Genomic DNA, 16,682 nt, shown 5'->3' on the forward strand with positions numbered 1-16,682 from the left:
GGTCTGCACCTGGACGACAAGCTGGCCTGGTCTGCACCTGGACGACAAGCTGGCCTGGTCTGCACCTGGACGACAAGCTGGCCTGGTCTGCACCTGGACGACAAGCTGGACTGGGCTGCACCTGGACGACAAGCTGGCCTGGTCTGCAGACGCGGAGGCGCTCTACGGGAAGCGACAGAGCCGGCTGTTCTTCCAGTCAGGAGGCTCAGGTCTCTTAATGTGTGTGGGGACATGTTGTACATGTTCCATCAGGAGGCTCAGGTCTCTTAATGTGTGTGGGGACATGTTGTACATGTTCCATCAGGAGGCTCAGGTCTCTTAATGTGTGTGGGGACATGTTGTACATGTTCCATCAGGGGGCTCAGGTCTCTTAATGTGTGTGGGGACATGTTGTACATGTTCCATCAGGAGGCTCAGGTCTCTTAATGTGTGTGGGGACATGTTGTACATGTTCCATCAGGAGGCTCAGGTCTCTTAATGTGTGTGGGGACATGTTGTACATGTTCCATCAGGAGGCTCAGGTCTCTTAATGTGTGTGGGGACATGTTGTACATGTTCCATCAGGGGGCTCAGGTCTCTTAATGTGTGTGGGGACATGTTGTACATGTTCCATCAGGAGGCTCAGGTCTCTTAATGTGTGTGGGGACATGTTGTACATGTTCCATCAGGAGGCTCAGGTCTCTTAATGTGTGTGGGGACATGTTGTACATGTTCCATCAGGGGGCTCAGGTCTCTTAATGTGTGTGGGGACATGTTGTACATGTTCCATCAGGAGGCTCAGGTCTCTTAATGTGTGTGGGGACATGTTGTACATGTTCCATCAGGAGGCTCAGGTCTCTTAATGTGTGTGGGGACATGTTGTACATGTTCCATCAGGAGGCTCAGGTCTCTTAATGTGTGTGGGGACATGTTGTACATGTTCCATCAGGAGGCTCAGGTCTCTTAATGTGTGTGGGGACATGTTGTACATGTTCCATCAGGAGGCTCAGGTCTCTTAATGTGTGTGGGGACATGTTGTACATGTTCCATCAGGGGGCTCAGGTCTCTTAATGTGTGTGGGGACATGTTGTACATGTTCCATCAGGAGGCTCAGGTCTCTTAATGTGTGTGGGGACATGTTGTACATGTTCCATCAGGAGGCTCAGGTCTCTTAATGTGTGTGGGGACATGTTGTACATGTTCCATCAGGAGGCTCAGGTCTCTTAATGTGTGTGGGGACATGTTGTACATGTTCCATCAGGGGGCTCAGGTCTCTTAATGTGTGTGGGGACATGTTGTACATGTTCCATCAGGAGGCTCAGGTCTCTTAATGTGTGTGGGGACATGTTGTACATGTTCCATCAGGAGGCTCAGGTCTCTTAATGTGTGTGGGGACATGTTGTACATGTTCCATCAGGAGGCTCAGGTCTCTTAATGTGTGTGGGGACATGTTGTACATGTTCCATCAGGGGGCTCAGGTCTCTTAATGTGTGTGGGGACATGTTGTACATGTTCCATCAGGAGGCTCAGGTCTCTTAATGTGTGTGGGGACATGTTGTACATGTTCCATCAGGGGGCTCAGGTCTCTTAATGTGTGTGGGGACATGTTGTACATGTTCCATCAGGAGGCTCAGGTCTCTTAATGTGTGTGGGGACATGTTGTACATGTTCCATCAGGGGGCTCAGGTCTCTTAATGTGTGTGGGGACATGTTGTACATGTTCCATCAGGGGGCTCAGGTCTCTTAATGTGTGTGGGGACATGTTGTACATGTTCCATCAGGAGGCTCAGGTCTCTTAATGTGTGTGGGGACATGTTGTACATGTTCCATCAGGAGGCTCAGGTCTCTTAATGTGTGTGGGGACATGTTGTACATGTTCCATCAGGAGGCTCAGGTCTCTTAATGTGTGTGGGGACATGTTGTACATGTTCCATCAGGAGGCTCAGGTCTCTTAATGTGTGTGGGGACATGTTGTACATGTTCCATCAGGAGGCTCAGGTCTCTTAATGTGTGTGGGGACATGTTGTACATGTTCCATCAGGAGGCTCAGGTCTCTTAATGTGTGTGGGGACATGTTGTACATGTTCCATCAGGAGGCTCAGGTCTCTTAATGTGTGTGGGGACATGTTGTACATGTTCCATCAGGGGGCTCAGGTCTCTTAATGTGTGTGGGGACATGTTGTACATGTTCCATCAGGGGGCTCAGGTCTCTTAATGTGTGTGGGGACATGTTGTACATGTTCCATCAGGGGGCTCAGGTCTCTTAATGTGTGTGGGGACATGTTGTACATGTTCCATCAGGAGGCTCAGGTCTCTTAATGTGTGTGGGGACATGTTGTACATGTTCCATCAGGCAGGAGGCTCAGGTCTCTTAATGTGTGTGGGGACATGTTGTACATGTTCCATCAGGAGGCTCAGGTCTCTTAATGTGTGTGGGGACATGTTGTACATGTTCCATCAGGAGGCTCAGGTCTCTTAATGTGTGTGGGGACATGTTGTACATGTTCCATCAGGAGGCTCAGGTCTCTTAATGTGTGTGGGGACATGTTGTACATGTTCCATCAGGAGGCTCAGGTCTCTTAATGTGTGTGGGGACATGTTGTACATGTTCCATCAGGAGGCTCAGGTCTCTTAATGTGTGTGGGGACATGTTGTACATGTTCCATCAGGGGGCTCAGGTCTCTTAATGTGTGTGGGGACATGTTGTACATGTTCCATCAGGAGGCTCAGGTCTCTTAATGTGTGTGGGGACATGTTGTACATGTTCCATCAGGAGGCTCAGGTCTCTTAATGTGTGTGGGGACATGTTGTACATGTTCCATCAGGGGGCTCAGGTCTCTTAATGTGTGTGGGGACATGTTGTACATGTTCCATCAGGAGGCTCAGGTCTCTTAATGTGTGTGGGGACATGTTGTACATGTTCCATCAGGGGGCTCAGGTCTCTTAATGTGTGTGGGGACATGTTGTACATGTTCCATCAGGAGGCTCAGGTCTCTTAATGTGTGTGGGGACATGTTGTACATGTTCCATCAGGAGGCTCAGGTCTCTTAATGTGTGTGGGGACATGTTGTACATGTTCCATCAGGAGGCTCAGGTCTCTTAATGTGTGTGGGGACATGTTGTACATGTTCCATCAGGAGGCTCAGGTCTCTTAATGTGTGTGGGGACATGTTGTACATGTTCCATCAGGAGGCTCAGGTCTCTTAATGTGTGTGGGGACATGTTGTACATGTTCCATCAGGAGGCTCAGGTCTCTTAATGTGTGTGGGGACATGTTGTACATGTTCCATCAGGAGGCTCAGGTCTCTTAATGTGTGTGGGGACATGTTGTACATGTTCCATCAGGAGGCTCAGGTCTCTTAATGTGTGTGGGGACATGTTGTACATGTTCCATCAGGAGGCTCAGGTCTCTTAATGTGTGTGGGGACATGTTGTACATGTTCCATCAGGAGGCTCAGGTCTCTTAATGTGTGTGGGGACATGTTGTACATGTTCCATCAGGGGGCTCAGGTCTCTTAATGTGTGTGGGGACATGTTGTACATGTTCCATCAGGGGGCTCAGGTCTCTTAATGTGTGTGGGGACATGTTGTACATGTTCCATCAGGAGGCTCAGGTCTCTTAATGTGTGTGGGGACATGTTGTACATGTTCCATCAGGCAGGAGGCTCAGATGAGACGGCTGGATAAGCTGGTCAAGAAGGCTGGCTCAGTGGTGGGGAGGAGACTGGACCCACTGGGGACCGTGGTGGAGAGCCGCACGCAGAGCAAGCTGCTGGCCATCATGGGCAATACCAACCCCCCTCTCCACCACACCCTCTCTAGTGCGGGGGACCTTGACCGTTGACCTGTTCCCCACACACACCTGTTTTTATACACCTGTTTTTATACACCTGTTTTTATACACCTGTTTTTATACACCTGTTTTTATACACCTGTTTTTTATACACCTGCATTTATCTTATCACGTTTTTACTATTATTGGTGGATATGATTTACTTGAATTTGTATCATGTGCTTACTTTTTAATTCATGATGCAGACATAACTGTGAACGACTGAATGAGAAACTGTCACCGTCTGTATATTGTGCGAGCTATGTGAGATACCCTGAATTTCCACAAGGGGATAAATAAAGTATCTATCTATCTATCTATCTATCTATCTATCTATCTATCTAACGAGTATATTCGTTTTTTGCGCCCATGCGTTGAACGCCAAAAATTAGTATAATCGTTTTGTTTAAAAAAATAAATAAAAAAAAAAGTATTATGATACTAGACACTCTCCCGCACCTTGTGTATGGATCTGGTAACAGTGATAACGATCGAATCCCGATAGGTGGCAGTGTCGCCTACCTGTTGAGTAAGTCTGGGCCAGTTGGCCCCCCATGAACTCTGAACAGCAAACTGTTTGTGAGAGAGGCGGCGGCAATAGTGATCGGTGTGTAGCGAACAATTGGAGATTATTATGAAGAGGAAAAACAAGGCGACGACTATCCAGGAGGTGAGTTTTCACCAGACTACGTTGGAGTCCGCATTTCTGGTAAATCAGAAAAACACTAAAGCCAAACCGGCCGGGGATGTAACGTTATCTGTTCAGAGCGTCTCACCGCAGCACGTCCAGGGCCCGAATATTTCACTGAAATGCTCAGCGATAGCGACACAAACAGCGAGATTACCGAGTCAGACCCAGATGAGCCGGAATGGATGCCAAGTCGAGAAGCAGGTGAGATTACCCACCGTGGTTTTGTGAATAGAACAATAATATGTATCAACATGAGGCATGGGCCCTTTGACCTGGAAGTGTATAAGTGTCGAGCGAACAAGCACGAACTGCGCATGCTTCACAAAAAATATCTCTCCTACTAGAAAATGAGCATGAATCTTTAGCCTGGGATTGCACAGGAACGGATGTATGTAGAAATAAACGTTTTGTTCCCTGTTGGGAGTATAAATATAAGCATTTCAAATGAGCCATAGTATGTCTCCATAGCTATAATATAGAATATACGATGGGTCTACAAACATCATCAAAACGGTCTGAAATGCTGCCGCCAGGGAGTAAAGATGGGGAAAACAGCGTGGCAGTCAATGAGTTAAAGGGTTGGGTGGTAAAGCTGGTAAAGTTATATTATGTCATATTTAAGGTGGTACAGCTGGTCGTGTTACATGATGTCATATTTAAGGTGGTACAGCTGGTCGTGTTACATGATGTCATATTTAAGGTGGTACAGCTGGTCGTGTTACATGATGTCATATTTAAGGTGGTACAGCTGGTCGTGTTACATGATGTCATATTTAAGGTGGTACAGCTGGTAGTGTTACATGATGTCATATTTAAGGTGGTACAGCTGGTCGTGTTACATGATGTCATATTTAAGGTGGTACAGCTGGTCGTGTTATATTATGTCATATTTAAGGTGGTACAGCTGGTAGTGTTACATGATGTCATATTTAAGGTGGTACAGCTGGTAGTGTTACATGATGTCATATTTAAGGTGGTACAGCTGGTCGTGTTACATGATGTCATATTTAAGGTGGTACAGCTGGTCGTGTTATATTATGTCATATTTAAGGTGGTACAGCTGGTAGTGTTACATGATGTCATATTTAAGGTGGTACAGCTGGTCGTGTTACATGATGTCATATTTAAGGTGGTACAGCTGGTCGTGTTACATGATGTCATATTTAAGGTGGTACAGCTGGTCGTGTTACATGATGTCATATTTAAGGTGGTACAGCTGGTCGTGTTACATGATGTCATATTTAAGGTGGTACAGCTGGTCGTGTTACATGATGTCATATTTAAGGTGGTAGAGGGCGCGCTGACCTTGGAGCAGCCACTGCAGCGCACGGCCGTGCCTGGGACGGGGGGCTGGGGCGGAGGGGCCTGGGGCGACGAGACCATGGCCTGGACCGGAACCAGAGGCCTGAGTGGGAGAGCCGTGAGACCACTTCTCCCTGGGATGAAGATGGCCGTGGGGTGGGGGGGGGCTGCGGTCAGCGTGGGAGGAGGAGGGGCTGGAGGAGGAGGGGCTGGGAGGACATGAGGACCTTAAAGTAAATACATGTCTCTGTTGACGACTCTCCCACCAGCAACTGATATAAACACAATAGTGATTCTAACTGATATAAACACAATAGTGATTCTAACTGATATAAACACAATAGTGATTCTAACTGATATAAACACAATAGTGATTCTAACTGATATAAACACAATAGTGATTCTAACTGATATAAACACAATAGAGATTCTAACTGATATAAACACAATAGTGATTCCAACTGATATAAACACAATAGTGATTCTAACTGATATAAACACAATAGTGATTCTAACTGATATAAACACAATAGTGATTCTAACTGATATAAACACAATAGTGATTCTAACTGATATAAACACAATAGTGATTCTAACTGATATAAACACAATAGTGATTCTAACTGATATAAACACAATAGTGATTCTAACTGATATAAACACAATAGTGATTCTAACTGATATAAACACAATAGTGATTCTAACTGATATAAACACAATAGTGATTCAGAGGCTTCGTATCTGATTTTTATCATCACTTACTAACGTCTTCGTATGGAATCCTTCCCCTAGACTCAGTTTGTAGGAAGGATATACCAGACTTGGAAGTAGATTTTGATTGGCATGAAGTCTGGGCAAACGTTCGACTAGCGTCAGCGTCACGCAACCCGGATCATCAACAGATTAATCTTAATTTTATTCATAGGACTTACCTGACTCCTATACGATTGAACCGAATGGGGCTTAAACAAGACTCTCGATGCTCCTTATGTATAAAGGGTGATATCGGTACATTTATGCATATGTATTGGGAATGCCCCCCTGTTAAGATATTCTGGGAAGAAGTAACCACGCAATTATCAGAATTTTTATTTCTGACCATACCTGTACTTCCTTCGGTATTGTTGCTGAATAATGTCTCTCAGTTATCACACTCTGTACATGTAAAGAGGCTAATCTTGTCCGGTCTTACGGCGGCTAAAAAGCTAATAGCATCACGTTGGATTCAACCGGATAAAATGTGCCTGAAGGTATGGGTTCTTACCTATCTTGATGTGATTTATTTAGAGATATCTACCGCATGAATCCTAGGTGTTAATGAAGCAGTATAGCAATTTGGTCAGATGTGGTGGAGCCGATAAAGCATAGCATATGAATTTGTAATCCTTGGTTTTAAACGAAATAATGGTTGGATTGTCCAAGGGGGTCCTGAGGGGGGGGGGGGGGGGGGGGGGGGGGGGGGGGGGGGGGGGGGGCGGGGGGGGGGGGGGGTAAGAGAAAGAAAGGGTTCTGAAGAGCGAGCAAGAGCATATGTATGTATTGTATTGTATTGTAATTATTATGTATACATCTTGTAATCTACATTTATATTGATTCAAATACTGACTGTTATAGTCCTGTGATTTATTTATTGTGGATTTTTACTGTTAATGTTTGTGTCTAGTTTTATGTCATGTCAAAAATTTAAAATAAATAAAATTTGTTAAAAAAAAAGAGACACGATACACAATAGAGACACACGATAGACACAATAGACACACGATACACAATAGAGACACATGATAGACACAATAGAGACACACAATACACAATAGACACACGATAGACACACAATAGAGACACACGATAGACACACACTGAGCTGAACCCCACTGGGTTTAGTGAGTTGTATTTGTTGTTGCTAGCGGTCACCTGTAGGGGAAATGAAGGCGCTCTCTCCTCCCGTCACCGAGTACACTGAACTGATCCTCAGCTCCTCCTACACACACACACACACACACACACACAGGTAAGGGTGGTACTTATGAGGACATCCTTTAATAAATGGTTTAATTTATTCTCCAACAATTCTCCAATTCTGAGTACATGCGTGTGTGTAATGTATATATATAGATATATATAATCACACACACACTTGTTAGATGTTTCTGTAATCAGCCAGTATCACCTCGTCATCTGTGTTCGTGAAGTTTCTGCGTTGTGTTTATTTCTCTCTCTGAAGTCGACCTTCTCATACTAGCTGTACAACTTTGTCATCCCCCTTAATGCAATCCGTAATCATAAGAATTGGACACTGGCAGACGTGGTACCTTTCTTGGAAAAACTTTGTTTATTCCATAAACAAAGCCTCTGTACCAGATGGAAAACAGTCTGTATTGTCCTTGAAAAGCCTTAGAAGGAACTAAATTCATTATTCTAACGATCTCTCTCCTGTTACCCCACTCGGTGGTCCGTGCGGCCTAGCTGTCCAAAGGCCTTCCCTGTCAGCCGAAGCCAGTGATGTCGTGGCACTCCCATTCCTTCCCCCGCCCACCGCGAGGGGAGGTCGTTTCAAATTATCTGTCAACGCGTCTGCTCGCGTCTGCTTCGTGTCTTAATCTAATTATCCTGGAAGAAACTCACATTATAACGTCTTCTCCCTAGCAACGGGGGCCCGCCCCCTTTTCTCGTTACTACGTGACGCACTGCATGGCAACTGCTCTTCACCTTGTGGACCCCAGGAAGACTAGCTGGTTGCCATGGCACCAGCTAATGGGGATCCGTAATAAAATCAAAATCAAACCTTTAGCATGGTTCTATCGATGTCAAACTATCCCCTAGTTCTCTCTGACCAAACCTGCCTGCTCTCAGTGCTTATCAATGTTTTGGTTACAAACCTGCTGACGACCTTGGCATTCACACACCCTGCTTGCTACCGTGGAGACACACACTGGCTGCTGGCTACTTTTAAGATCTATAGATCCGTCTGAGTAGATGCTGTCACCCACCAATACATACATTATATACACATTGAAAAACATAGATTCCTTCACACTGTACCTCCTGTGTCTCCAGCTCCTCCTTGATGTTCCTGGCAGAGCTGGGAGGAAGCAGCGCTGCATCATAACCTTCATCTATTGGTTCGTCCTTGATGTTGACGACAGGGGGCGGAGCTCCGTCCGGCTCAGCTCCGGCGCGTCACTCTTCTGAAACAACATGACGCACGTCCTCATTTAACCCTTTCACTACCACACTGCAGAGGGTTAACCCTTCACTACCACACTGCAGAGGGTTAACCCTTTACTATCACACTACAGACAGTTAACGGGTTAACCTTCTGTAGTGTGGGTAGTGAAAGGGTTAACCTGCTGTCATGCGGCAGTGAAAGAGTTGACCTTCTGTATTGTCGCAGTGAAAGGGTTAACCGTTTGGTGTGGCAGTGAAAGGGTTTAACTACCTGGCTGTCTGGATACCGGCATTGTATTCCAGTTAACATACCTGTATATATCTATATCTGTATATATCCCTTACTTACCTACTCTTACTAGTTAGATCTTTCTCTATGACTCAACAATCTGCTAGCTTACCCAAAACAGGACTCCAAAGTTCACTAGCTAACATTAGTCAACTTAAAAGGTGCTATAGATAACATTTCAATGTAGACTAATGCTGGGAACGCACCAGGGGGCGCGCGCCTCATTAAGGACAGCACACACCCCCAACACAGACTCTTCAACCTCCTGCCATCAGGCAGGCGATACAGGAGTCTGAAAGCCAGAACTACGAGACTGACAAACAGTTTCTACCCACAGGCCATCAGACTCTTGAATGCCTAGCCCCCCCCCCCCCCCCCCCCCCCCCCCCCCCCACCTCACACACACCTTGGCTTCTACTATGAACTATGAATCACTAAGACACTTTTAACTGCTGCTGTGACCACTGTCACCTCCATTCACATGATCGGAACGTGCAATGTAACTCACTGTGCCTTGTATATATATTTTATCTATTTTACCTTATTTTCTAGCACTCGCTTGTATTTAAATATGTTTAAGTTAAGTATTGTGTGATTTTTTGTGTGAAGGGTGGACTAGCAAAGTAAGATTTTCATTGTATGGCAAACTGTCTATTTTAACTGTGCATATGACAATAAACAATCTTGAATCTATTAGCATGTCGTACTTTGTCAAATGCATAGAGATATACCTTTAGGAAGGTGTTTGGTTTGGTTTGGTGGATTCTCACCTCTGCCTGCTGGCTGTTGTCTGTCTCCCTGCACTGCTCCACCACTCCATCTGACGAGGCAGAAAACACATTCAATATTATATATATATTAGAGGTGGGCATAGATCATTTTTTTTAATCTAGATTAATCTATCTGCAATCCTGGATTTAATCTAGATTAATCTAGATTAAAATGGCTAAAAAAAAAAGAAAAAAACCTGCCGAAACCTGCCGAAGGCATTCAAAATATGTGTGTTCTACCAAATAATGACCAGAAGTAAGTCCTTACTTTTTCTTTCCTCCTTATGTTTCTCAGGCCAGGTGGCCCATTACACCATGAGCCCATCTCCCGTTTCCAAAATGCATTACAGACTGTTTGAAAAAGCTGTTTTGCTATGATAATTGGTAATGAAATATCAAAATAATGTTCAATAAGATGTACTTGTGTTTAATAAGTTGTTTTATTCAGAAGTTAACACAAATAGATAATATTACCAGTACAGTACAGTATCTAGCACACTCTCAGGAGCAAAACAGAAAGAATCATTTCAAACTTGAACTATGTGACATGGCTTGAATCAACTGCTCCAGTGGAGTTGCTCAGTGGCCAATGGTGTCAACTGTGGTTGTACTGGGCAGCTCCCAGGTGTGAATGGAAAAGAACATCTGTGCTCAGCGAACCTACCCTGGGTAAATAAAGGTAGAAAAAAAATGTAATTTTTTTTTTTTTTTTTTTAGATTAATGCGTTAATTATATTATCGCGCGATACTAGTATAGCGTTAACGCAGCACGTTAACGCCGTTAACGGCCCAGCTCTAATATATATATATATTATACTATATATCAAGACATACAGAAACAGTAGTAGTAGTAGTAGTAGTAGTAGTAGTAGTAGTAGTAGTAGTAGTAGTAGTAGTAGTAGTAGTATTGATTGATTGATTTATATGTTGGCTTATGTTCTTTTCGGAACGGTTTTGTTGATTGTTGATTTTTTGTTTGTTTGTTTTATCTTGCAAACTAACTTTTTTTGTTCTTTTCGGGATCGGTTTTTGTTGATTGTTGATTTTTTTGTTTGTTACATTTTGAAAACTAACTTTTTTGAATTTGTTTTTGAATTAGGGGTAGTTTGCTCTATACGCCTTCGGATTAAAACCTATCCTTTTCGTTTGTTTATTTGTAAAGATTTTCGAAAAATTATGAATTTTTTTGTATTTGTAAATGTAGGTGTAATATCCGACGTTCTTTGAGTTTCGCACACCATTGAAGCAGAGTAGGTCATTAACGGGAGTCTGAACGCGCACGACAGGGCCACAGTGTACCGTTTACCATTTAATAAATAAAAGAAAACATAGAATAGAATACATTTAGACAGGACAGGTCACGAATTAGAATAATAACACAAATCAATCAAGTTGCCTAGGATAAGAGTAGAGTAAAATAGAATAAAAATGAAATATACAGAAATAAATACAGTAAAAATATACTGAGCATGGGGGAAGGGGGGGGGTACAGGTAGTAAAAAACAACACAGCAGTGTAAACAATTTGGTCAATATAATTTAACTATCTAACTAAATGAGATATATATTCACAGTATTCACAGTGTCACATAAGGTGCAGTATGCTTCAGGTAGTGTATTGTCCTCCTTAGGTTCCCATTAGTCCTAGGTCAATGTCTGGCAGCCGTCGCTGCCCCCTGTTGTGTTAAATCGCTGTTCGCACGATCAAAAACTATAACGCTACTCACTACCCTGGTTCCATTCACAAAACTGCCGCTTCCTTCTACTGAAGCTCTACTGTCATCATGGATCATGAAGGACTGGGAGCTCTACTGAATATGAAGCTCTACTGTCATCATGGATCATGTAGGACTGGGAGCTCTACTGAATATGAAGCTCTACTGTCATCATGGATCATGTAGGACTGGGAGCTCTTACTGAATATGAAGCTCTACTGTCATCATGGATCATGTAGGACTGGGAGCTCTACTGAATATGAAGCTCTACTGTCATCATGGATCATGTAGGACTGGAGCTCTACTGAATATGAAGCTCTACTGTCATCATGGATCATGTAGGACTGGGAGCTCTACTGAATATGAAGCTCTACTGTAGGACTGGGAGCTCTACTGAATATGAAGCTCTACTGTCATCATGGATCATGTAGGACTGGGAGCTCTACTGAATATGAAGCTCTACTGTCATCATGGATCATGTAGGACTGGGAGCTCTACTGAATATGAAGCTCTACTGTCATCATGGATCATGTAGGACTGGGAGCTCTACTGAATATGAAGCTCTACTGTCATCATGGATCATGTAGGACTGGGAGCTCTACTGAATATGAAGCTCTACTGTAGGACTGGGAGCTCTACTGAATATGAAGCTCTACTGTCATCATGGATCATGTAGGACTGGGAGCTCTACTGAATATGAAGCTCTACTGTCATCATGGATCATGTAGGACTGGGAGCTCTACTGAATATGAAGCTCTACTGTCATCATGGATCATGTAGGACTGGGAGCTCTACTGAATATGAACTGTCATCATGGATCATGTAGGACTGGGAGCTCTACTGAATATGAAGCTCTACTGTCATCATGGATCATGTAGGACTGGGAGCTCTACTGAATATGAAGCTCTACTGTCATCATGGATCCTGTAGGACTGGGAGCTCTACTGAATATGAAGCTCTACTGTCATCATGGATCATGTAGGACTGGGAGCTCTACTGAATATGAAGGTCTACTGTCATCATGGATCATGTAGGACTGGGAGCTCTACTGAATATGAAGCTCTACTGTCATCATGGATCATGTTAGGACTGGGGCTCTACTGAATATGAAGCTCTACTGTCATCATGGATCATGTAGGACTGGGAGCTCTACTGAATATGAAGCTCTACTGTCATCATGGATCATGTAGGACTGGGAGCTCTACTGAATATGAAGCTCTACTGTCATCGTGGATCATGTAGGACTGGGAGCTCTACTGAATATGAAGCTCTACTGTCATCATGGATCATGTAGGACTGGGAGCTCTACTGAATATGAAGCTCTACTGTCATCATGGATCATGTAGGACTGGGAGCTCTACTGAATATGAAGCTCTACTGTCATCATGGATCATGTAGGACTGGGAGCTCTACTGAATATGAAGCTCTACTGTCATCATGGATCATGTAGGACTGGGAGCTCTACTGAATATGAAGCTCTACTGAATATGAAGCTCTACTGTAGGACTGGGAGCTCTACTGAATATGAAGCTCTACTGTAGGGCTGGGGGCGATATGGCCTAAAAATAAAATCTCAGATAATTTTCTTTTAAATCCGATTTACGATTTTAATAGATTCTTTTCTCTTGAAAACTAGAAATCATTCAAATAACCTTTGATTTTATTTGACAAAAAAAATCAAACCAAGTGCAAACCTAACTTTCACCAATGTTCACTTAAATTTTATAACATATAAAAGGTTACTCTTGATCAAACAAAGATGAATGTCCCTATTGGGATTAATAGTGCAATAACTTGCTTTTTCACCAAACTTCACTTAAAACAAATAAAAGGTGCCTCTTGATCATCAAACCAGAATGAATTTCCCTATTGGGATTAATAAAGTGCAAATCTAACTTTCACCAAACATCACATTTCACAAAGGTGACCCTAATTTTCTTTTTTTAATATATATATTGAATTTGTTTTGAAAATCGATTTAAATTGTTGTTGTGATGATGTCGCGCTGTCGGGAGTCGCGCTGCCTCCATGTAAACTCTGCACGCAACGTGTCCAACAAATGCGTCCCAACATGCTTCCATATCCTCATTCACTATTATGCCCGTCGCGGTAGGAGTGATCTATGCATATCATTCGCGTGTTGTTGTGATGATGTCGCGCTGTCGGGAGTCGCGCCGCCTCCATGTAAACTCTGCGCACAACGCGTCCAACAAATGCGTCTTCAACATGCCTTTACATCCCCATTCACCATATGCCCGTCGCGGTTAATCACTGAGTGATCTAATATGCATATTATTCAGAGCGAGAGGGGGGGGATTGTGTTTCTCACATTGACGCTGTCTGTCGCGCGTCTACTGTGCCGAGTCAAGCGAGCACATTGAGCTGGGGACTAGAAAGGTGCGCTCAGTAGAGCACAGATGTCCGCTGCGGCAGCAGAGAAAAGATGGAATTAATGTGCTGTATGCCATTCAGAAGTGCTGAATAAATGTTTTATGGACCCATATTAGTGATTATTTATTATTTAAGTTAAGTTTTGCCATAATCATATATTTTTCCATAATCATAATGTTCCACAACATTGGTAAAAAAAATCTATTCTATGAATCATTTTCGGCCTTTCGGCTTTCGGTTTTCGGCCAACTGTTTTCTATTTTCGGTTTCGGCCAAGAATTTCCCATTCGGTGCATCCCTAGTGATAATAGTGACTCAGTATCTTGGTCGTGGTAAAGTGATAATAGTGACCCAGTATCTTGGTCGTGGTAAAGTGATAATAGTGACTCAGTATCTTGGTCGTGGTAAAGTGATAATAGTGACTCAGTATCTTGGTCGTGGTAAAGTGATAATAGTGACCCAGTATCTTGGTCGTGGTAAAGTGATAATAGTGACTCAGTATCTTGGTCGTGGTAAAGTGATAATAGTGACTCAGTATCTTGGTCGTGGTAAAGTGATAATAGTGACTCAGGTATCTTGGTCGTGGTAAAGTGATAATAGTGACTCAGTATCTTGGTCGTGGTAAAGTGATAATAGTGACTCAGTATCTTGGTCGTGGTAAAGTGATAATAGTGACTCAGTATCTTGGTCGTGGTAAAGTGATAATAGTGACTCAGTATCTTGGTCGTGGTAAAGTGATAATAGTGACTCAGTATCTTGGTCGTGGTAAAGTGATAATAGTGACTCAGTATCTTGGTCGTGGTAAAGTGATAATAGTGACTCAGTATCTTGGTCGTGGTAAAGTGATAATAGTGACTCAGTATCTTGGTCGTGGTAAAGTGATAATAGTGACTCAGTATCTTGGTCGTGGTAAAGTGATAATAGTGACTCAGTATCTTGGTCGTGGTAAAGTGATAATAGTGACTCGCTGACTCCTTCTCTGTTAAATGTAATCTTACCTGGCTGTTTTCAGGGTCTTGGGAGGAGTGGGAGGTGTCGGCTGAAGCGACGCTCCCCCTTTCTCTCCCTCCTTCTCTCGCTCCCTTCTCTCCCTCCTTCTCTCCCTCCTTCGCTCGCTCCTTCGCTCCCTCCTTCTCCACCGGCGAGCTGGTGATTGGCTCCTCCCGGACCGCTCTGTTCCTGCTCTCCGATTGGCCGCTTCTCTTGTCCGGTTTGTTTGCGTCCGCGTCGTCGGTTTCCATTGGCAGGCGTAGTGCCAATCTTCATCCTCCTCCTCCTCCTCCTCGTCAGCACCGTAAACGGGAAGTCCTTCTAGGTCCTCGTCAAACCCCGCCCCTGCGCTTCCTGCCGCACCTCCCCCGCTGGTTTCCACGGTTACGGGGGGGGGAGTGTGGCTCTGAGGAGGGGGAGGTGGCTTCAGGCAGGGGCGCCTGCTCGTCCGCGCGCTCCACCCTCTCCTCTCGCCCGCTGCCGTCGCTCTCCTCCTCCTCCCTCCTCCTCTCCTCCCTCCCCCTCTCCCTCTCCTCTCTCCCCCCCTCTCCCTCTCCTCTCCTCTCCCCCCTCTCCCTCTCCTCCTCCTCCCCTCCGTGCCTGCCGCTCCCCTTCCCCGAGCTCTCCTCTCCTCCCCCCCTCTCCCTCTCCTCCTCCACCCCTCCGTGCCTGCCGCTCCCCTTCCCCGAGCTCTCCTCTCCTCCCCCCCTCTCCCTCTCCCTCCTCCTCCCCCTCCCCTCCGTGCCTGCCGCCCCCTCCCTCTCCTCCTCCTCTCCCTGGCTCCTCTCCTCGTGGCCGCTGCTCCTGGAGGAACTGACGGAGCCGCGGGAGGAGTCTGCAAACTCCCCCAAACCCATGACTTCATCAAACAACCTGGACATGTGCTGCTCATGTTGCTGGAACAGAGAGAGGGGGAGAGGGAGAGAGGAGAGAGGAGAGGGGAGAGAGGGAGAGGGGAGAGAGGAGAGGAGGGGGAGAGAGGGGAGAGAGGGAGAGGGAGAGAGGAGAGAGAGGGAGAGGGAGAGAGGGAGAGAGGAGAGAGAAGAGAGGGGAGAGAGAGGGGGAGAGGGGAGAGAGGGAGAGAGGGAGAGAGGGAGAGGGGAGAGAAGGGGGAGAGGAGAGAGGGGAGAGGGAGAGAGGGGAGAGAGGGAGAGAGGAGAGAGGGAGAGAGGAGAGGAGGGGGAGAGAGGGGAGAGAGGGAGGGAGGGGAGAGAGGGGGAGAGAGGGAGAGGAGGGAGGAGAGAGGGAGAGAGGGAGAGAGGGGAGAGAGGAGAGGAGGGGGAGAGAGGGGAGAGAGGGAGATAGGGGGAGAGGGGAGAGAGGAGAGGAGGGGGAGAGAGGGGAGAGAAGGGGGAGAGGAGAGGGGAGAGAGAGGGAGGAGGGGAGAGAGGGGAGAGAGGGGAGAGGGGAGAGGAGGGGGAGAGAGGGGAGAGAAGGGGAGAGGGGAGAGAGGAGAGGAGGGGGGAGGAGAGAGGAGAGAGGAGAGAGGGGAGAGAGGGAGAGGAGGGGGAGAGAGGGGAGAGAGGGAGAGAGGGGAGAGAGGAGAGAAGGGGGAGAGG

At 45.5% G+C, this 16,682-nt stretch overlaps 1 protein-coding gene across 1 annotated transcript in view; it reads right to left on the bottom strand.

The window, feature by feature from the left end:
• LOC311223880 (uncharacterized protein) overlaps positions 1–16,682 on the bottom strand; it is a 137,943-nt gene that overhangs the window by 116,926 nt on the left and 4,335 nt on the right. Inside the window, exons 2-5 of the mRNA XM_084308642.1 lie at positions 15,869–16,019; positions 8,844–8,971; positions 7,716–7,782; positions 5,808–6,013 (exon numbers count right to left, since the gene is read on the bottom strand). Coding sequence (XP_084164768.1) covers positions 5,808–6,013; positions 7,716–7,782; positions 8,844–8,971; positions 15,869–16,019 — 552 coding nt within the window. The remainder of the gene's footprint in view (positions 1–5,807; positions 6,014–7,715; positions 7,783–8,843; positions 8,972–15,868; positions 16,020–16,682) is intronic.

The sequence above is a fragment of the Notolepis coatsorum genome, assembly GCF_963971535.1.
Source record: "Notolepis coatsorum genome assembly, chromosome: 2".
Taxonomy (NCBI): Eukaryota; Metazoa; Chordata; class Actinopteri; order Aulopiformes; family Paralepididae; genus Notolepis; species Notolepis coatsorum.